Source organism: Delphinapterus leucas, chromosome X (assembly GCF_059928025.1).
Source record: "Delphinapterus leucas isolate spDelLeu-1000000601 "Yukka" chromosome X, BTC_Dleu_Yukka2, whole genome shotgun sequence".
In the NCBI taxonomy this organism is placed as follows: Eukaryota; Metazoa; Chordata; class Mammalia; order Artiodactyla; family Monodontidae; genus Delphinapterus; species Delphinapterus leucas.
The window spans coordinates 16,507,414-16,530,024 of record NC_143150.1 but is presented as its reverse complement, the minus strand read 5'-3'; the positions used below and the strand labels follow the sequence as shown (position 1 = coordinate 16,530,024).

The 22,611-nt window shown below is 40.0% G+C and overlaps 1 protein-coding gene across 1 annotated transcript in view; it reads left to right on the top strand.

Annotated features, from left to right (window-relative positions):
• LOC111164523 (integrator complex subunit 6-like) overlaps nucleotides 1-22,611 on the top strand; it is a 58,495-nt gene that overhangs the window by 13,902 nt on the left and 21,982 nt on the right. Inside the window, 7 exon segments of the mRNA XM_022554232.3 lie at nucleotides 8,110-8,259; nucleotides 9,088-9,177; nucleotides 9,394-9,577; nucleotides 9,837-9,965; nucleotides 12,357-12,520; nucleotides 14,997-15,149; nucleotides 18,960-19,092. Coding sequence (XP_022409940.2) covers nucleotides 8,110-8,259; nucleotides 9,088-9,177; nucleotides 9,394-9,577; nucleotides 9,837-9,965; nucleotides 12,357-12,520; nucleotides 14,997-15,149; nucleotides 18,960-19,092 — 1,003 coding nt within the window.

Below are 22,611 nucleotides of genomic sequence, written 5' to 3'. Positions count from 1 at the left end.
GTAGAAGACTCAAGTAAGCTAGATTTCTTTTTTTGTGGTCTTGGCTGGCAGTATTTCCTGAAGCTTGTGGATGAAAATTGGTGGACTGAACCACAGAATGATAACATTCAGAGTTCTCTGGGAGAGAACTGATGTAATCAAATAAAATGGGCTTCGAGTATCTTAGCAAGTTCAGGACACTAAGAAGTGCCCCTGGGGAAGTAAATTTAACAAAAAGGAATCCAAGAGAACTGGATATTCTGTTGTTTTTTTTAAACATCTTTATTGGAGTATAATTGCTTTACAATGGTGTGTTAGTTTCTGTTTTATAATAAAGTGAATCAGCTATATGTATACGTATATCCCCATATCTCCTCCCTCTTGCATCTCCCTCCCTCCCACCCTCCCTATCCCACCCCTCTAGGTGGTCACAAAGCACCGAGCTGATCTCCCTGTGCTATGCGGCTGCTTCCCACTAGCTATCTATTTTATATTTGGTAGTGTATATATGTCAATGCCATTCTCTCACTTTGTCCCAGTTTGCCCTTCCCCATCCCCGTGTCCTCAAGTCCATTCTCTACGTCTGTGTCTTTATTCCTGTCCTGAGAACTGGATAGTCTTAAAACAAGTAATTTTACAAGAGAAAGCTGTATTAGTACATATAAAACACAGAATAATAGAATGTCTCCTTTGAACCTAGAACTGTATCAGTACCTTGAGTCAAGTGAGAAAACCACAAAAAAAAGTGAAATCAGACCAAATTGCTACAGTATTAAGGGAAAAATATTGTGTCAGATAGGGTCAGAAAATATAGTACAAGAAGAGTTTTCAAAGTTGATACAAGAAGCGAGACAATCTTATTCTTTCAATGATATAGCATCTTCCTAATGTGTATTTCACAGTTTTAACAACCTCCTTTATAGGTGCTCTAGCTGTAAACACAATTTAAAAAGACATTTTATATGGAGACACACCAATAAAATAAAATAAAATAAAATACTGGGGAAAAAAAGACATTTGAACATATTAAAGTGATTTCAGCTGTTACAGCGTTCTGTTTACCTAAGAGGGCAAGTAAACCTCATCTTATATGTATCAGAATTGGAGTCCATTTTAGTTGTGAGAAGAAAATTCTCGAAGTTGAAAACTTAACTCGCACAAATATTCCATGTAAAGCTAAGGGCAAAGACCAAGGGAAAAGTCATTTGTCTTCTCAGGAGACAGAGTTGATTGGAAAAGCAGGGCTTCTTATTTTTCATGTCATCCTGTCCCACTGGTCACTTTACCAACACAAGAACAGTTTGTGATGACAAAGATGATAGAATGTTAAATTGGAGAAGAAAGTTAAGTTAGTTGAAAACTGCCATTGAAGTTGATTTATTCAAATTGTCTGTGTTGTTGCAGAGCAAGTTTCTCCCCAACTTCTGGAAAGCAGATGGAAAAAGGAAAATAGTTTATCTTTCAACAAGAGAAATGATGGCCCTGCTAAATTTAGACTCTTTGGCTTTAACTTGCAACATCTGGGAAAATACTTAAATCCGTTAATCATCTTGTTTGTAACCACCTAGAAGAGCCCAAGGTTCGGGATAGCCCTCTATATGAGTTTATGAAGGGCAAATATTACCAGGCTGATTTCATTTCCTTTAATAGAAGTTAAAAAGTCTTGTCAAGGAGAGGGAAACAACACGTATTTTCTCTCTGGAATCCAGCGAGGCTTTTTATTCATTGTGAAGGGCTTGCTAACAAGCTAGGAAGCCTTGGATTGAATTGAACTGCTCCTCAGGGTAGGGTCCAAAGAGGCTTTTGGGTGCATGTGCCCAAATTGGGTTAGTGCAGTGGCTCAGCACCCAGTCAGAGGGACAGAGCAAGTGATGCCCTTCCAGTGAGAGGTTCTCTCGCTGCATGTTAGAGAGCCTGGCTTGTGACAGTCTGTAATAGAGAAGGATTATTTTTGCTATTTGAAAAGATTCACTGCCATTCTCTTTCAGGAGCTGTCACCCTAGAGAATTTTAACTATTCAACTGTTTTTTTATTTATACATATTCCATCTATATGGTCTTTTAAGGGGCGCTTCTTCTGTGGAAAGCTAGATGCAGCTGCCCTAAAAAATGTTCTTCAGTTACCTTGGATGGAGAAGTTAATACCGTGTTCATTAAATCTGCACTATATACTGAGTCTAACACGATCATTTATATTTTGGAAAAGGATTGCAAGTGACCTTCAGAGATAGCGCAGGCGTTTACAGAAAGGGCTGTAACACCACTGCCACATCCTCTTCAAGGACAGTTGATCTGTTTTTATCTTTTTTACTTGTTTATACTTCCTGGCAAGATTTCCTTGGAGGAAAGAGTTCTTCATTTTAAAAAATAAAAACAAAATAAAAATCAATGAATCAGAGAAATGGTCCTGCCAAAATGGAATGAAGTTCAGGAAGGACAAGTGTTCGGGTACTGAGGTTTGGGGGAGCCATTAAATAACACCCCTACCTTTCCCTCCTCCATTGAAACCAATGGAGAAATAAGACACAGGAGCCAGCCAGAATTCTAAATAACAGTGTTATTCCTGAGGAAAGCTAGACTGGAGGGTATAACTTAGATGTGTGCTCATAAAAAGCTTCCAAATAGTTCACATGTTGACAGACCTCCACTATAGTTCTGTCATAGGGGCAAAACCTACCCTTTAAGCACCATATGGCAGAGAACATACCAGATAAGGACATGGAAATAGGGGTGCAGAGGGTAGTAGAAAATATTTCTTTTAGGCTTTGCCCTTCTGAGGAAAGGAGTACAGACTCTCTCCTTTTTGTGGTGATAACGAGTAGGGAATAAAAGGCTAGTGGGCTAGTCCGTAGAGCTGCGGGGAGAACCCAAGTCACTGACAGACTGAAAGGCCCATACTCTTCCTGCTGATATTCAAAGATGTCTTTAGTTGGCTATACAAATTTAAACCAGACCTGAATTAGCATATTTATTAAGATATGAGGCATTTTCTTTCTGTAAGTCAGATTTATATAAAGGATGGATACAAGGTATGGAATGATAGGATATGAAAACTGGAAGGGACCTTAGAGTTGGTTTTCAGTTTTTTCATTGCTTAGGTGAGGAAACAGCCCCAGTAAGGGGAAACGACTTACTCTGGACCACTTGTTTTGCCTGTTAGTTACAGCCAGGATTAGACCAGGGTCTTCCAAGTCCTAATTCACTGCTCCCCACACCCAACTGGTCTGCGTTCTGACATCAGGGAAAGTAGACTTAAACTAATGAAATTTGGAAATTCCATTAAACTTATGAACCTTTAAGCTAGTATAACAAGACATGTCTATGAGGTGAATATGTAGAATAGGTAGAAGAACCTCTAGTATTTTGGTTTACATTGGTGGGTTCTAAAGTTAGGGTACCTGGGTTCAAATCCTGGCTGTGTCATTTATTAGTTGTTTTGACCTGGACAAGTTGTTTATCCTCTCTGAGCCTCAGTGTGCTAATCTATAAAATGGATATAATAATAGCACCTACTTCATGGGGTGGTTATGAGGCTCAGATGAGAAGGATAGGTATAAAATGCTCTGCTTAGCATAAGTGAGTTCCTGACACATAGGCACTGATTAATATTACCTATGATTATTATTTATCATCATCATCATTATTCTCATTTTACTTCTGGGAGACTTTAGAAACTTGACCTGTGAAGACAGTAAACTCTTAGTTTAGGATTTCATTCACCCCAGGTTATTCCTTTGTGCTAAACCTATGGTCTGTCTGTCACCAAGTCCTATCTTGGTGGTTCAAAATGTTTCTCAATTAACCCCTTCCTCAGGCCTAGATGCCTATTCTAACCTCCTAGCTTATTGTTCCTGACTACAGCTTCTTCTCCAGTCTATCCTATAATTCACTGCCAGACTGACCTTCCTGAGACACTGTTTGATCCTGTTTCCCCCAGCCTTGGAAGCTGGAATGAGCCTATTTTATGCTGAAGCAAGGCCAAGTTCTCCTGCCTGACCTTCAGTTCCCTCTAGATGATCTCTGTCCAATAGATATATAATGCCAGCCATACACAGCATTTCAAATTTTCTAGTAGCCACAGGTGACACTTTTAGTAATATACTTTATTTACCTAAAAGCATTCAAAACATTATCACTTCAACATGCAATCAATCAAAAAATAAATAATGAGATATCTTCATTCTTTTTTGTTGTCGTTCTAAGTCCTCAACATCCCATGTGCATTTTACATTTATATCACATCTCAAGTCAGACTAGCCATGGATCAGATAGTGCAACTCCAGACTGTGCCTCTCTGACTTACCCACTATCCCCCCAACAAACAAGACATACTCAAGTCTTACCTCCTCCTGGTCTGTTAAAACAAAATAGAGATGGTAATACCCTGCCTATTTTATAGGATTGTCTTAGGCAAATGTGAAGTATGAAAATGCTTTGTAAGCTGTAAATCTCCATAAAAATGTATGGAAGTTATTATCAGGAGTAAAGGTTTTACTGACATGAGAGTAGGATATCTTTGGAGTTACTTGAAATAAAAAACTGTATGAAAGAAGGTCAACGGGCTGTCCTGAATTCATTTATGAAAAAATCAACTGCAAGCAATGAATGAAGAATATAAACATACTTTCTCCCACTAGAACAAATAATTATCTTTTTGGAAGAATTTTTCACATTAATAAGGTTCTCTAGATACTTAAATTACTCTGTAGGCCTTTTTTCCCCTTCAGCATTCTGAGGACTGGACTTAGGGGCATTAATTCTTCTCTTGAAGGAGCTAAACTGCTACCAAGAAGTTTATTGCTTTGGGTTGTAAATGTAGCCCATACACTGTGTAGTACTGAGATAGGAATATCATTCAAATTTCAAGTATTGTCTAATTCATTGCAAAGGATTGGAATTGACCTAAAAATTGAATGCCAGTGATTCAGGTGCAGAAACAATTTGTAAAATGTTTTCAATTCATATTAGAAAAGAAATTTTAAAGAGCAGTCATTCTGACAGATTGATTAGTGACAATTAGGACACATTATTTTAAACACAGATGAGTTATAGGGTGTTTGCTTAGGTGGTACTCAAACCTTATCCCAGCCCTTTACCAGATCAAGTAGTTCACTGATTTTTCTTTAGTCATGCCTTGAACTATCTTGTGGCTCTCAGGAGTTCAACACTCGCTGCATGTAACTCTGAGTGTACAGTGTAGAAGTTAGATTGGTAAATGAAGCCATTCTGGAAAAAAAAAAAGTCAACTTTGTAAAGTGGCTTCTGGGTGAAAGACCCCACCATTCACAGGCTTGCCCAAGCAAGAGAACTCAACCTAATGTATGACCCTTTTTCTCCCTCACCCATGCCCCTAATTAGCTACTAAATCCCTCTGACTCCACCTCTGAAATACTTCTTTAATCTGCAGCCTCCTCTCCATCCCCGCTGCCCTCGCTCAGGCTTTCATCACTTTTCTCATAAGCTATTGCAACATTCTCCAAACCAGTTTCCCTGCCTCAAGCTTCAGCTTCCCCTCCACCCCACAATTTATTCTCCAACTCCCAGCAGAAAGATCTTGCTAAAATACATATCTGATCATGCCACGCCCCTAATTAAAAACCTCAAGTCATTCCCAGGGCCAACAGATAAAATCCAGACTACTGAGCACAATGTACACAGCACGTTATAGTCAGAGCCCAGCTTATCAGCTTTGCCTCCTGCTGCTTACTCAGAGTGATGATAATCAAATTACTTGCAGTTCCCCAGGAAGCTCCGTCCTTTTATGAACTCTGTTCTCTTCCTTTGCCCTGCCCCCTCCACTCCTCACATCAGTGTGGGGATCCCATGATCTTCTCCTCATGCCATTAGACTTCTTCAAATGCCCCGTCTTCTGTGACAAGCCTTCCCTAACTCCCTGGTCATTTGTTCTTTCCGCCTCCATAACTGCATTCCTTATTCCTTTGCGGCAGGAACTCCTCAAGGGCTAATTCCTCTTGATATCTCCAGCATGTAGCATTCTGCCCAGCATAGCATAGTTGGTCCATAAAAATTTGTTGGATAAATAAAGGAAAGAATTGATGCTATCCCTCTCCCTCACCCGCAGCTGTAGACCTTCTCTTCTACCCCAAATAAGAAAGCTAAGTTTTGAATTCAGTGTGATTTATAATCACCTGCTGATATTTCTAAGTATTTGATTAGGACAATTCAAATCATAATCCTTCCTTTTAACTAAAGTTTAGTTTGTCTAGTTCAGTAAGATTTTCCTTGGGTCACAAGGAATTATTCACATCCTCTACTTTTCCCAGCTACTATAAGTCATATGTACAATCTGGCCAAAGGAATAATACATGGAAAGGTTCTGCCTTTAGATCCTTTGACTTACAGGATATGTTAGAAACACACACACACACACACACACACACACACAGAGAAAACTCACATTTTAAAAAGATTAATTAATTTTATTTTTGCCTGTGTTGGGTCTTCGTTGCTGCACCCAGGCTTTCTCTAGTTGCAGCGAGCGGGGGCTACTCTTCTTGCAGTGCACGGGCTTCTCATTGCGGTGGCTTCTCTTGTTGCGGAGCACAGGCTCTAGGCGCGCGGGCTTCAGTAGTTGTGGCTCGCGGGCTTAGTTGCTCCACAGCACGTGGGATCTTCCCGGACCAGGGCTTGAACCCGTGTCCCCTGCTTTGGCAGGCGGATTCTTAACCACTGCGCCACCAGGGAAGTCCCTAAAAGCACATTTTTAATTTCACAGAATCCAGACTGTTGGACTGGAAAGGATCTTAACCAGGATCACCTTCACCTTATATGGTTATGGAGGTTGCGTACTGTTCAAGCCTAGGGGGCGCCATTCTCATGGGTCACAATGTGAATGGCTCTCCAGGGTTGTAACATGCACAGCCTTACACAGTATCCCTGTTTATCTAATCCTCTTCATTTTCAGATAATGAAACTTAGGTCCTAAGAGCCGACAGGTTTGCTCGAGGTCATGCATATACTTCATAGTAGGGTACAGGCAATGGGCCCCTTTTCTGCCTTTCAGTCACTCTGACCCAGATTGCTTTAGGAGGCTATGAAACTAGAAGAGATAGTGTTTGCTATAGTTGTGTGGATAATGGTCTTTAGCTGAACATGAAACTTCAGTCATTTCGTTTAGCTCTGCATCATTTGCGCTAGCTTTCCACCTCCAGCTCTACTGGTCTGGTTGGCATGACGTGAACCTTCAGCATATTACACTACTGCCCACAGGGCTACCAAGACTCAGGTGCCTGTTTGTCCCACAAAGTTGCCAGGCTGTGCTGTCTACTGTCTCCTTTGCTGGCCTATTCCTCTGTGACCTACTGTTAGCTGCCATCTTCTTTTGGCTTCTCTTCTTGGCGTTTTGCGCTGCTTTGTCTTTATAGCCACATTGCTGACTAGTCAACGTGGTCCTTTCCTTCTGTTTTACAAATGATTCAATCAGAGCATGTTGGCTGTTGACCTTGGGTCTTTGGTTCTTTGCTGCTGTTCATAGCCACTGGGGGTGCCTAGGCGATGCTGCTTCTTTGTCAAAACTTTTTGTTTCTTTTCTTTCTCCCCTATTCTAGATTTGCGCCTTTCTGAATGCTTAAAGATGCCAGAAGGATTGTCTCCACATAGTTGTGGCTCCATTCCTATAATTCCACCTATACTCTTGTTTAAAGTGAAAATATTGTTTGGGAGAAAAAACTCTTGGTTAGAAAAGTTCATGTAAATCAGACACTCAATAGCTAATTGTCTCTATCAAGGACGATGCATTTAAAAAATTACTCCTTCCTCTGCCCCGTGCTCTGTGCTCATCCTCAGTGTCAAACTAAGGTAAATACTGAGGTGTTTTGGTAGGTTTGATTGAGCCTGAATAGCAAATTAGGCTTCTTGAGCCAAAGCCCTCCAGCGATAATGGACTGAATGCATTGTTTGCATCTTTGCTCTTGATCATTAAGGCTGGCAGATCTTTCTGAAACTAATGGCCTGCTTTTGTTCCACTTGATCAGTCGAGATATAGAATAGAATTAGATTAAGGAATTATTAACTTGTTAGAGGTTTGATACTTGCTATTTGGTGGTTGTTTGCACTTTATATATTGTTCATTGTATAATTGGGAATTTCTTTGTAAATGTTTGGTTTGCAGGCTGGTTGGAAGGAAAATCATGCAACATTCATGAGTGAACTAAAAAACCTTCAGGCTTCTGGACTGACTACTCTTGGTCAGGCTCTAAGATCCTCATTTGATTTGTTAAATCTCAATAGATTAATATCTGGAATAGACAACTATGGACAGGTAAAAAATAATTTGAGTGGGTACAGCTAATTTATTTTGGTGACTTGGGGTAAGAATTTAAAATTGGGCATGGCTACCAAGTTTTCTGCTCTTTTTTATAACGTCCAAAAGGAGGTCCATGTATCTTTTAAATACATACTTTAACAAAAATCCTTTTGGGGGAGTCTTTTATGTGGCTTGACCACAAAATATTTAAAACTGCCTACGCATCAGATCATCAGCTATCATGGGATGAATACATTGCTGAGAATATTGGGACAAGACAATTGAAGAGAAACTTTCAGAGTCCTTAAGTCCCTCGTCCCTCTCAATTCAACGAAAAAGCTCTAGTATAAGAGGAAGGCAGAATAGCATTTGCTGATGTTATCATTACACTTTCCCACTGTAAAAACTCTGCTCACAATAACCAGTCACTGGCCAGGTTGCAGAGCATAAGTCATTAATGTCCCCCTCACTGTGCCAGGATTCTGAATGATACCCGGGTATGGAGGATGCTGCCATTATAATCCCTTTAATATCTTTCTTTTATGATTACTTGGAAAGCAGAGGGAGAGGGGGACTTGGATGTTATAGTTTGGGGAGTTCCTGAATTATAAGAATTCCTCAGTTTATTCTGAATGTTACCTCTGCAGGGATTGTTATTTTGATTCCCACCCACTTCAGTCCCTAATCTTTTCCTTCTTATTTATCCAGGCAAATTTTATCACACACTTGAAAGATCACAGGCGAGGCAAATGTAAAAGTTGAAATACAATGGAGGCAAATGTAAAAGTTGAAATACAATGCTATTACTTTACACAGCTCTAATACTTTTTAAATGTATTTTAGGGGAGAAATCCATTTTTTTTAGAACCATCTATTTTAATTACCATCACAGATGGAAACAAGTTAACAAGTACTGCTGGTGTTCAAGAAGAGGTGAGATTTCTTTTTTTCAAATTTCATTTAAATGGCAGAGAACATGCAGCTATTTCAGTTAAGAATAAGTTTGAGCAAACGTTCCATCCTGGTAATCCTTGAAAGATTGCCTCATTTTATTGAGGACATCAAAGAAAAGTGAACTCCATAACCCTTGAACTGATTCATTTTTGTATGGGTTGTTATGATGAAACTTTTCCAATTTTGCCTTATCAGCTTCATCTGCCTTTGAATTCTCCTCTGCCTGGAAGTGAACTAACCAAAGAACCTTTTCGTTGGGATCAAAGGTTATTTGCCCTGGTGTTGCGTTTGCCTGGATTGCCTTCTACTGAACCAGAGCAGCTAGGGAGTGTACCCACTGATGAGTCTGCCATTACACAGATGTGTGAAGTCACAGGAGGTATTGGCAATATTTACTATTTCTAAAGGACAAATTCAGGCCAGCAGAGTACCATTTTTCTTAAATGCCACATCCAGTCTTTACTTCTTTTCCTTCCGAATCTTTCAACTCTGCTGCTTAAGCTCATCATTAGTGTGATGTCTGCTGCCAGTGTACTTTTGATTATTTCAAGTTGTATTTTAGGATTTCAGATGCTTGTATTGTTAAGTAGTGTTTTATTTGATCAAACTTGTACTATTTGTTTTTCCTTCTGGTATAGGTCGCTCCTACTGTGTTAGAACACAGAGAATGTTGAATCAATGTTTAGAATCTTTAGTTCAAAAAGTTCAGAGTGGTGTAGTTATTAACTTTGAAAAAACGGGACCAGATCCACTTCCTATTGGAGAAGGTATGGTAGATAACCTTTTTTTTTTTTAACCTTAAAGTGTTATATAGGAGAGTGATCTGAAATTGAGAAAACATTGAACTAATCGCAGTAGACGCGGTCTTCACTAGCCACACACAATCAAGTGGTTACAAACATCCATCCAAACAACTACCATTCATTCATTGCCTGTGGATACATTTCAGGTAGCCAAATTCTAGCTTTAATTCAATGTCAAATATTCCTCAGAAAATTCTCCCTTTTCCCTACCCATTTCATATTCCAGGTCCCAGTCTTGGGATGACGCTGAATTCTTCACTTCTCTATTCATGAAATATCTGGAGATTGACTACAGAGTGCCATTTAACCAGCCATCTGCTTTTGGTCTTGTGAGCACCAAACGTGCCAAGCTATCTTGATGAGATCTGTGAATGTTTAGCCAGGAACTGCTAATATCCTATAAGATCCTACACCAGTATTTTCCTGGCCACTTTTTAACTGCAGAACCTTTTCTCTTCAAATGAGATTTTATGGAAACTTCAACATCTCAAAATATGAAAGCAGAGCTACTTTTGTATTGGGAAAGGGAATCATACCCCATTGCACGGCTTCCTCAGAGCTCTGTTCCAGGCCATCGCTTCTCCTCATTCCTGTTGGTTCACACACACACATACATACATATGTGTACCTAGACTCCATCATCACCACAGTGCTTGCCTGATCTGATCCATACATTTTAATCGCTGTGGCCACAATTAGTGGTAGCTGCCTGGAGAAGCAAAGGGGGTAAGTGCAAAGGGGCAGAAAGACCCACATTTCTTGCTGAAGCAGTGGATCCTGTGGTTCCTGACCTTTTTGCTATTTAGTCCCCAGAACCCTTTGAGAAGCTATTAGAAAAAATAGAGACCCCTCTCCCCAGGAAAATGGACATGGGCAACACATACACACATAATTTTGTGTTTCATTTCAGGGGTTCTTGGACTCCAATTTAAAAACACCTGCTGTAGGGACTTCCCTGGCAGTTCAGTGGTTAAGACTCTGGGCTTTCACTGCCAAGGGCTCAGGTTCTATCCCTGGTCAGGGAACTTAGATCCCACATGCCACATGGCCAAATAAAAAAAAACACAAAAAAAACCAAAACCAAAAAAACAACAACAACAAAACACCTGCTGTAGAAGACTGAGGCTTCACAGCCCATTTTAAAGTAATTAAATTAGTTGTAAAGGAAGGACATGTTATATTGGTAACGATTGACCACTCAGGTCTATAATTTTGTGTTCATTACCTTCATGTGAACGGGGAACTTTCCTACTGAAAGCCAATTAGATGGTGTCATGTAAATAGCTCAGACATTCTTTCTAGCTCCATTTCCCCTTTGTCCAGGGTTCTTAACCTTTGAGATTCTGATGAAAGCTAAGAACTTTCTCCTCAGAAAAATGCACATCCCCAGAATTGTGAGCTCAACTTTAGAGGGGGTGTCTTGGTCCCCTGAAGCACTACATGTATTCTCTAGAGCTCCATGGGCCGCAGTAAATCCCCTGCTCTAAAGTAATTACTTGTTTAAAGTAATGCTTAAGTAAATCAAATGATATTGAAGAAAAAAATGAGACTCAAATCACTAACACATATCTTTTACAAATATAATTTAGACTAATAAATCATCCCATTAAAGGTTATGTAGCTTTGTCTTGCCCTGTTTTCCGGGGGCAAATGAAATATGCCAGTTCAAATAATTAAAATGCATTCAGGATATATTATTCAGCATTATACGATGCCCAGTTTCCATGGGATTTTAATGATGGGATGGGCAAACTATAATGAATTAGTCCACATAAACGTGATGCATTTGCTTTGTGTTCCCTTCCCAACTATATACATAGATTGTGTTGTCAGCATTCCTTCTACCTTTTGGTGAATTTGCCTTTGTGGTCATTGGGTCTAACTGTTTAGTAAAGAATACTTTTTTTCATCTGTTGGAAATAGAAAATCTAAATAGAATTTATGACCTATTTTGTCAGATTCAAAAATGTAAAACTATACCAGGGAATGAAAAATTTCATTTGCCTAATTTGGAAAAATAACTGTTGTGGTTTAGTGTGTTTAATTTATGTGTCCAAATCTCAGAAAATTTAAAACTAACTTTGTAACAGTTTTCCATATAACTACATATTTTGGTTGTAATTAAGGAATTGGGGGGGCAGGATGTTGGATTAGAGAGGATGGATTAGATGATGAAAAGAGTTGCTAGAGAGAACATTCAGAAATCCTAGTAGAGTCACTTTTTACTTCCATCTTTCATGAATCACTGTTTTGGTTTTGTTTTGTACTTTGCTTTTAACTGAAAAATCTGTACAAGAAGATCAGAGGCTGTGAAAGGAAATTCATGCCTTAGTCTGTCTTTTGTTTAACTTTTAGATGGACTTATGGATTCATCCAGGCCAAGCAATTCATTTGCTGCTCAACCATGGCATAGCTGTCATAAGCTCATTTATGTGCGACCTAACTCTAAGACTGGTGTTCCTGTTGGACATTGGCCAATTCCAGAATCTTTTTGGCCAGATCAGAATTTACCTTCACTAGTAAGTGTCATAAAACAAAAAGGTAAACATCATTCTGGATTTTCAATTAGTTGATTGCAGAGAACCTTTTAAAATAGCTTGGAAGCTTTTAAGTTGTGCTTTCTATTTCTTACTGGAAAGTCTAGCTTGTACCTAAAAGCAAGAGAGGACCTCCTTTCTGTTCTGGCATTCTTTCTTTCAGTTGCCTTTGCCACTTGACCTGCCCTCTTCAGATGTTAAAATATTGTGATTTTTGATGCTGTTGCAATCTGTGACTTGGTTTTTATTTCAGGGCCAGAGCCGCTGACTTGATTTACGTGGTAAACACAATCTCTAAAAAGGGCAGGCATTGGTTTTCATGTACATCCCCTGGAAATTAGAACTTAGTTTGCACCTTGTATAGGCTCTAGAAACATATTCAAAGCAGAGGTCATTCTACTTCCTCCGAGGGACCCATTAGACATGTAGTGGGACTTTGTGGGCCTACTTCTCAGGTTTTTGTAATCAGTGGACTTGAGTTCCTTGGCAATGCACCTTTCAACAATGGGTAATTAAGCAATATTTTTTAAATGATCTCTAAGCAAGGGTTTATCTTTTTGTTCACTGTATTTGGTGGAAGAGGGTTTGATATTGTAGTGGCTCCTAGCACCACATGTATTGGCTTGGGAGGGGGAAAGGCGCGGTATCTAGTAATAAGGGAAACCATATGAAACCCACTCTCCCTTTCATCGTCCTCCCTCCCTGCAGCCAATATAAAAAGGCCAGAGTAATCCTTGAGGGACGGAGGGGGCACAAAAAGGTCACTGATCTTCCAGTACCTTCTTGGTTCAGCTAATCTATAGTCTATCTAGGTTTTAGACATTTCTGACATGAACTGCAGTTTCTCCTGGATTGCTATTTTGAGGCTCCTGCATTTTTTTCAAAGGTGGCCACAAAAGGCCTGAATGTACGACTGAAGAGCCATCTTCAGCCCCTGCCGTGGGTGAGGCTCTGTCTCCTAATCCTGTCCCTTGGGGCACCAAGGTGGCACGCTTGTCAAACCTCAGGGCCCAGTTACTCTCAGCCCCTTCAAACCCCAGACTGAATGTTTTCGTTACAAATTTGCTTCATTATTGCTGGTGACAGGGTTTCACTCATGTCTTTTTTTTTATGAAGTTCTATTTTTTAAAATTAATTTATTTTATTTTTGGCTGCGTTGGGTCTTCGTTGCTGCGCGCGGGCTTTCTCTAGTTGCAGCGAGCGGGGTCTACTCTTCATCGTGGTGCGTGGCCTTCTCATTGCAGTGGCTTCTCTTGTTGCGGAGCACGGGCTCTAGGTGCGCAGGCTCAGTAGCTGTGGCACGTGGGCTCAGTAGTCGTGGCTCGCGGGCTCTAGAGTGCAGGCTCAGTAGTTGTGGTGCACGGACTTAGTTGCTCCGCAGCATGTGGGATCTTCCCGGACCAGGGCTCGAACCCATGTTGCCTGCACTGGCAGGCAGATTCTTAACAACTGTGCCACCAGGGAAGTCCCCACTCATGTTTTTTCATAGATTTAAATCTAATAAGCCAGATATATTTTGCAAGTTTGATTAAAATAAAAAACTTTTTAAAAACCAGAAAGAAGGAATTTTAGGAAACTCACACATAGCTCGTAGCTTCAGCTTTAAAAGCACATTGGAAGGCTATTTTTCTCAGCTTCCAAAATATCTTGTAGGTTTGTAAATCATAAAGCCAAATGAGCATGTTTTTCCCTTTTATGAAGGAAACAGGTGTTTTGTCGTATTCACATCAGCCTTACAGATCTCTCAGCAAGAGTAGGTAGAGCTACATCTCACCCTTGACCCTGGAACTTGTCCTAAATCTTTTTCTCTCCATTCGCCCTTGCTGCCACCATTTCTCTCTCTGGTGCTCTCCATCTCCACAAGCTAAAGTCATTAATAACATGGCTGCTGCATCAATCTGCTCTGGTACCCCAGGTACACGGGCCTTTCAGCCCAGCCAAAAGCATCCCCAGCTCTAGCTGTTCAAGGAAGTGTGTGGGTGTGAGAAATGTTATAAAAATTCAGCTGCAAAGAAAATTTCACCCAGGCTCTGGAGTTGTGACGGGCTCCTTTTCAGTCTCTATCTTGCCTTTTCCATGCCTTTACAGTTGTTCACCTTGCTTGTTAGTGGCTCCAGCTCTGTCATTACCGCATTAGAAAACTTCATGGATTTCTTCTTTCCTAGCGGTGTCTGGCCTGTCTGAAACCTCATGGTACAAAGGAGTGAAGGGCAGGTAGTCCTTGGAGGTTGCAAAAGTGGATCTGAATTTCAGAGTTCTTAATATTCAAAGCAGTTTTATTTTTTACTTCCCTGAAACCGTGGTTATGAGTGTTATAATTTACCTTTCTCAATTCATCTTTCTCAAAACAGTAGTCTGTATCTCAGCGATGGTTTAACAAAACATAAAAGGGTTGCAGAATTATCAGAAGTGTAAACTCTCTTGATAACGGATTATATTTTCCCCTCTTGTTTTTTAGCCTCCACGAACATCTCATCCTGTTGTGAGGTTCTCCTGTGTAGATTGTGAGCCAATGGTAATAGACAAACTTCCCTTTGACAAATATGAACTTGAACCTTCACCCTTAACTCAGTACATCCTGGAACGAAAGTCTCCCCATACCTGCTGGCAGGTACTTATCCTTTGTTGTCAGCCAAATGTCTGGAACCACTCTGAGATCTTTGAATTGTTTTAAGAAGTTTCAAAGGTTAATCTGGGAATAGTCGAGCTGAGTCTGTTGATAATGTTTCTCACAAATGCTGTCAAATAAGCAACAAGGCCAAGCAAATAATTTCAGACTGATACGAATCACTAGCCTACCGTACACTGCCATTTAAGGAAGTATGATCTGATGAAACCTATGTATTTGAGGATTTGGAAGACTCCCCGAAAGCCTATCCAGGGACCCCAGGTTAAGAATCCCTTACCTAGGGATTTCCCTGGTGGTCCAGTGGTAAAGAATCTGCCTTCCAATGCAGGGGACGTGGGTTCAATCCCTGGTCGGGGAACTAAGATCCCACATGCCGTGGGGCAGCTAAGCCCGTGAGCCACAACTACTGAGCTCGTGTGCCTCAATGAGAGAGCCCGCGTGCCGCAAACTACAGAACCCATGTGCCCTGGAGCCTGTATGCCACAACTAGAGAGAAGCCTGTGCACCGTAACAAAAAGATCCCTCATGCCTCAACAAAGATCCCGTGTGCCACAACTAAGACCCAACGCAGCCAAAAAACATAAGGAAAATAAATAAAATTTAAAAAAAGAATCCCTAACCTAAATGATGTAATTCTATTCAGCTATGGATTCTTCAGCTGAAGCAATGTTCTCAGTCTTTATTGTGAATTTGACAGATTGGAAGTACAAGATTTTTTTCTTAATTAAAAAAAATATTTTAAAATTTAATTTTTAAAATTGGGATGCAGGATCTTAGTTTCCTGACCAGGGATCGAACCCGTGCCCCCTGCAGTGGAAGTGCGGAGCCCTAGCCACTGGACCGCCAGGGAATTCCCAGTACAAGATATTTTTGACCAATAAATAAATAAATAAATAAGCCTGAAACTACTTTATGTATTTGTGTAATGTAATCAAACCCTTCTTCCTGTAGTACAAGCCACATTGGTGAGTGTAGTGTGGATTTTCCTTGGATGAAGCAAATGCACAGGCAAATGCACATACACTGGCTCTTCCAAGGGTTATACTTCAGCCAGAAGGGCTTGCTGATTTGTTAGTAGACTCACCTTTGGATTTTAATTTGTGAAAATCCGGGCGTGGCAGTCACAGCCTTTTTAGTTGAATATAATAAGGAAGCCCTACATTGTAAGGATATTTGTTCTGTTTCTAAACTACAGCACCGTATAGCAATCAGTAATTGTTAGGTTCTACTTACGCAAAAAACACTTTCAGACTGCCATCTGTTTCATCCTAAAATGCGAAATCATTGCTACTAGTTGCCTTTAAGCTACTTGAATTCTCCAAAGATGCTAAAACTGGGTAGAAAAAAAAGCAACAGGCATAAAGCAAGGATGGAAAAGTGCAAGAAACAGAATGATCTCATAAATATAATATTGAGTGAAAGAAGCCAGACATAAAAGATCGCATATCATATGATTCGACTTTATATAGTTCAAAAAGAGGTAAGACTGCCTGACTCTGTTAAAAGTCGGGACAGTGATTTCTCTTGGGGGTACAGAGTAGTGACCAGAAAAAGACACAAGGGGGTTTCTGGTTAGGTTCTATTTCTTGATCTGGGTGCTGATGACACACGTGCATTCATTTTTGAACATTCATTGAACTGTATACTTATAATTCATGCACTTTTTTGAACGTATGTTTATATTTCAATAAAATACACCAAAAATGTGCTAGAAATGTAGAGATAGGGATGATAGAATGCTAAGTTAAAATCAAGACAGAGGCTTGAATTTATGAATTGAAAAACATTTTGGAATAAAAGCAAATAAAATTATAAATTATACTTCCTCCCTAAATGAAACCCTCTTTTCTATATGGCACCTTCCTTGTAAATCTCCAAAGGAGCTTAAGAAATCCTCAAGATCCCTGCAGCACCCCTCAAATATGCCATATGTCTTTCTCTTGCATCTTACGTTACTTTGGTTTAGAGTAGTTTAATGCGATGAATTAGTGGGAGTGAAAAAGAATAAGATGAACCAGGAGCTGGGAAATTTGGCAAAATCATAATGGAGACTGGATTCTAACCCTAGCTCTGCCACCAGCTATGTGGTCTGGGATCAGACACTTTCTCTAGACTAGACGGTCTCTAATGATCCCTTTGAACCCCCAAATTCTATGAATTTGCAAGTGATAAGAAATTTGGAAAAACTCAGGGGGCTTATGGGAAGGAAGGAAGGTATGAAGGTGGGAAGGGAGGGAGTAAAGACAGAAAGGGAGTGAGAAAGGAACAAAAAACAGTGCTTTGGGGCTTCCCTGGTGGTGCAGTGGTTGAGAATCCGCCTGGTGGTGCAGTGGTTGAGAATCCGCCTGCCGATGCAGGGGACACGGGTTCATGCCCCGGTCCGGGAAGATCCCACGTGCCGCTGAGCGACTGGGCCCGTGAGCCATGGCCGCTGAGCCTGCGCGTCTGGAGCCTGTGCTCCGCAACGGGAGAGGCCACAACGGTGAGAGGCCCGCGTACCGCAAAAAAAAACCAGTGCTTTTCCTTTCGGGAAAATTACAGGTCTGATCCTTGCTGGCCGTAACTTTTTTATCCTTTATGATGATTTTCCCCCTTTTCTATTATACACACTTAGGAAACTGGAGGAAATCCAACATGTTTTATTACAATTATCTGTTTCTATTAAGGTTCAGATTAAGACATGAAATCTAGTAGGTGAGTCATGTTTTAGCACACTCCATTTTTTTGTGGAGGCATCCTTTGCATAGGAAGGGTTTATTCTTAGCTACAGCTAAGCATAGCAAGAATTTAGTGAACTGGTAGGTGATATGGCTGGTACCAAGAATTAGCAAAGTAAGTGGGTTCTGTTCACCATCAGGGTTTGACTTTTGTCTTAAATAATCCTGCTGAAGGGCTTTAGGAAAGGTAAAGGTCTAGGTCCCTAAAAGTACATACTGATGCCCTGATTTGGGCCAAAGAGTAAACATGGAGCACAAAGAAAACATGATAGCCAGAGGACTCCAGAAGAGCATATCAGGTCTATGGAACCTGACAATATAATACATATCAAATCAGGAATATCATTAAGGAATAAGATGTTAGTCATATGGAATAAAGATTAATGTTTTCATTTTTATTGAATGTTTACTCCACCAGGATCATTTACAAGAGAAAGTGCTTTCCAGAATGAACCAAAGCATCTCCTTGCTCAATATAATTGCATCAAAATAATTATCACCAATGCCTGGCTTGTAACAGACTCCTCAATAAATATTTATTGGATGAAAAAGGAATAAATGGGTAGGGGAATGGGGCATAAAAGGGAAGTAGAGCAAAACTTAATAGTAGTACACATGAGTGTTAGCATAATCCTTTAAATGGGCTTTGTTTTTGTGATTGCATGCTTCAGGCATAGGGGCATGTTCCATTTTCCTAACAGTCTCCACTCTGGTCACCACTTGTTCTTTTGAGAAGTCAATTTGTTTTAATGGCTGGTATCACTTAGTGGTATTTCAGCCTTATTTTCCATCGTGCTAACCAAGTAAATATTTGGGTATTGTTGATGCAGCCTGTGGTCTCTGAATCGTTATTGCATAGTACGGTTTCATTTCTTAACTCAATTTGCAGAAGAATTGCAATCTGAACATTCTTCTTTAGTATGATATGTTTTGACATAAATACAGTGAAAGCACTATTCCCATTTTTAAATTACAATTAAATTGTGCCAGAGATGTCGGTGTGGAATGTTGCTGTGTTTAGTTTTACATAAAATCCTTATTGTCATAACTGTACATTACTTCACCGTCTTCTCAGGTATTTGTCACTAGCAGTGGAAAATACAATGAACTTGGATATCCATTTGGTTATTTAAAAGCCAGTACGACTTTAACTTGTGTAAACCTCTTTGTGATGCCGTACAACTACCCAGTTTTACTCCCTCTTTTAGGTAAGTCAAGTATGTGCCATTTAGTCATCTTTGAAATACAACAAAAAAGAAAAATCGACAATGAACTAAGCATTTTAAATGTAGTCAAAGAGTAATGGATATCAGGATATATAAAAGTCTAAAAACTGATCTGGAAGGATAGAATTTGCATCCTGTTTTCTGTTTTGTTCATTTTCCTTTCGTTGTTTTTACATCAAACAGAAGAGACTCTTCACCTCGGGGGGCGTGATTCTTATGCTGCTCTTTGGGTTGCAAGCTCCAATGCTGTCAGCCCTCTTCTCTCCAGTTTTAAGTGCACTTGGCTTTTGGTAAACTAGTTTGGACCCCCCAAAGTTGATTGGGGTTAACACTTCAAGAATCTGATGGTTTTCTTCAGGAAATAGGGCTTCCGTGGGGCTGTTGGCTTGCACTAAGTTCCTCCACAAAAGAATATTGAATGCTCTTGAGGCGTGTGTTTTAGGCAGAGTAGCAAGTTAAGGAAATAGATACAAGAGTGAATTCTGCAATAACTGCAGTTGTAGAAGCTGTGGTTTCCATGGCAAGATTCTAAAAGGAACAACTCCAGAAGCTGTTACTCAGACATCACTGAAAATGTATGTGATTTTTTTTTTCTGATTTAAAGAGCCACATCTGTTTAGAGTAATACAGTACCACACGGTATCTTTCTCTTTGTAAAGTTGTGAACATTTTTAGTTGCTGAGGTTTCTTAATTTTTGCAAAAAGGATCAAACCTTTACTAAGTTTTAATATAGTCATTGAAAGCATAGATTTTTATTGCTATCAATATTATATGTATTAAATGTCCTGAAAAAGCAATTCTTTTGAATGTTGCAAGTTAAGAAGGTTAAGAGTGGGTCATCATAAAAGATTGTTTTAGATAGCCTATCTACTTTATTTCTTAGTCATATCTAAAAATATCTTCTAACAGGTGATTTTCACTTATATAGAATATATGTTATGTCTTTGAGATTAATAAGACTGCCAATAAAAAAGTACCTGTATCTTGTGGATTTATTTACCCTGTTTTCTTAAATGTACCTTTATGATCTCAAGTTTTCACAACTAAAAAGTGAAGGATCAAACTAGCTAATCTTCACTTAGACTGTTAATAGTATTATTTTTCTATTTTTTAAGCACGCTTTTTATTTTGAGATAATTGTAGATTCACATGCGGTTGTAAGAAATAAGAGAGAGATGATACCAAAATCGCAGACAACAGAGGCAAAAATAAACACATGGGACTACATCAAACTTAAAGATTTTTGTGCATCAAAGGATACAATAGAGAGAAAAGGCAACGTATGAAATGGGGAAAAGTTTGCAAATCTTATATCTGGTCATTTTGGCTAGGGGCTCTATCCACCCCTGCCTAGAGCATCATTATCCCTTTGCAAACATCCCAAACCAGAAACCCCAGAGGCATCTTTGATTCCTCCCCCTTCTCTGACCCCACACATCCACTTGAGGGCCACTCCATCCTTGACTCAGTTCCCATTCTTCCCTTTGGCTTCAAATATCCATTTCTAGGCTTCTCTATAACCTGTATCTTCCAAGGAGCATAGGGTTTTCACACCCTTTGAGGCTGAGGTTCTTGTGCCCCTGAATCCCAAACTTGGGTTTCATGTTGAGGTTCTGAAATAGCTTCCACCAATACTTCCACCATTACTTCAATTTCTGGATTGTGTAGCCTCCATGGTAATTAGCAGTCTGAACTGTAGGGCATAGCTGCCCTGATAATGAATCCTGGCTCTGCTGTTTGCTAGCTTTGTGACCCTGGATAAGATACTTAACCTCTCTGTGCCTCAGCTATTTCATCTGTAAAGTGGGAATAATAATAGTACCTACCTCAAAAGGATTTAGTTGGGATTAAATGAATTAATAGAATTAAATTGCATCAAACTCACCTGGCAAACAGTAAGTGCTATTGTCTGATTAATAATACTATTGTCATTATTAATATCTAGGTTACCTTAGTAGGTCTTGAAGGCACTGTTATTCCATACTAAGGATATAATATAAAGATACAGGACAGGGCTTCCCTGGTGGCGCAGTGGTTGGGAGTCCGCCTGCCGATGCAGGGGACACGGGTTCGTGCCCCGGTCCGGGAAGATCCCACATGCTGCAGAGCGGCTGGGCCCGTGAGCCATGGCCGCTGAGCCTGCGCGTCCGGAGCGTGTCCTCCACAACGGGAGAGGCCACAACAGTGAGAGGCCTGCGTACTGCAAAAAAAAAAAAAAAAAAAAAAAGATATAGGACAGTTTTGCAGTTTTAGTAGGCAGGGCATTTAGTAAAAAGTCATGAAGTTAAGTCACACACACTGTATGATGTCTGGAACATCACTATAGTACTGCAGAGTACAATAACTGTCCATAAAAGTGACCCCTGTTTCCTCTTTATTAATTCAAGATTTCCATGAAAAGTAGTCAAGAAAAGTTTATTTAAGCATTAAAATTGAGCTGGGATAGATAAGTGAGGCTTAATTGGATCAATGAGCTACCATAAGAATCATGTTAGTAGGGTGGTAGGTAACCAGATTATCACAGTTGGCAAGATTATCTCTCAATCAGGAAATTAGGAACATTTTTTTTTCTATTGAGGATCAGTAAGTACAGAAAGTAAGGCATTTGTAGCAACTTGTCTTTTTTTTTTCTTAAGTATGCCACATTCAGTCACCTTTTTTTTAAAAAAATTAAGAACTGGGGACTTGTGTAAAAAATATAGTTCATCTCCATATTAAGGCCAGTTATTATCAGGAGGAGGAAAAGAGAATAACCGAAAGAGGATAATCTGATGTTTATTTATCATTATATATCCGGTGCTTCACAGTTTACGCTATTTATAAGGTTTTTGTTTTTTTGTTTGTTTGTTTTGTTTCGTTTTGTTTTTTTGCGGTCCTCGGGCCTCTCACTGTTGTGGCCTCTCCCGCCGCGGAGCACAGGCTCCGGACACGCAGGCTCAGCGGCCATGGCTCACGGCCCCAGCCGCTCCGCGGCACATGGGATCTTCCCGGACCGGGGCACGAACCCGTGTCCCTCGCATCGGCAGGCGGACTCTCAACCAGTGCGCCACCAGGGAAGCCCTATAAATTTTATGTAGTGTTTTCACGTACATAACCTAGTTCCTCAGAACAGTCCTGTGGGAAAAGGCAGTTATCATTAAACTCATTTTATGGATGAAATGGAGGCACAAAAAGATGAAGTGATTTCTCAAAGCTCACTGAGCTAAGTACATAGTATGTGTCTGAGCTTGAACTCAAACCCCTGCCTTTTTGAAGCAGGAAGTGGGGAGAAAGGAACCGGAAGAGAAAATATCTGTAGTTTTTGAGGTGTTGGCAGTGTCATTTTACTCTCGTTCCACACTCTCATCTTTCAAATGTGGATGAGCTGATTGTTTATGATATTTTTACTGTACCATCCTAGAGACTGCATGTGAATGGAAATCTAATACCATGGAAATCATTTTCTGAGCTACAAAGATAGTGACTAAAGCCGTGTCACCCTAACTGCTCTCTACCCTTGA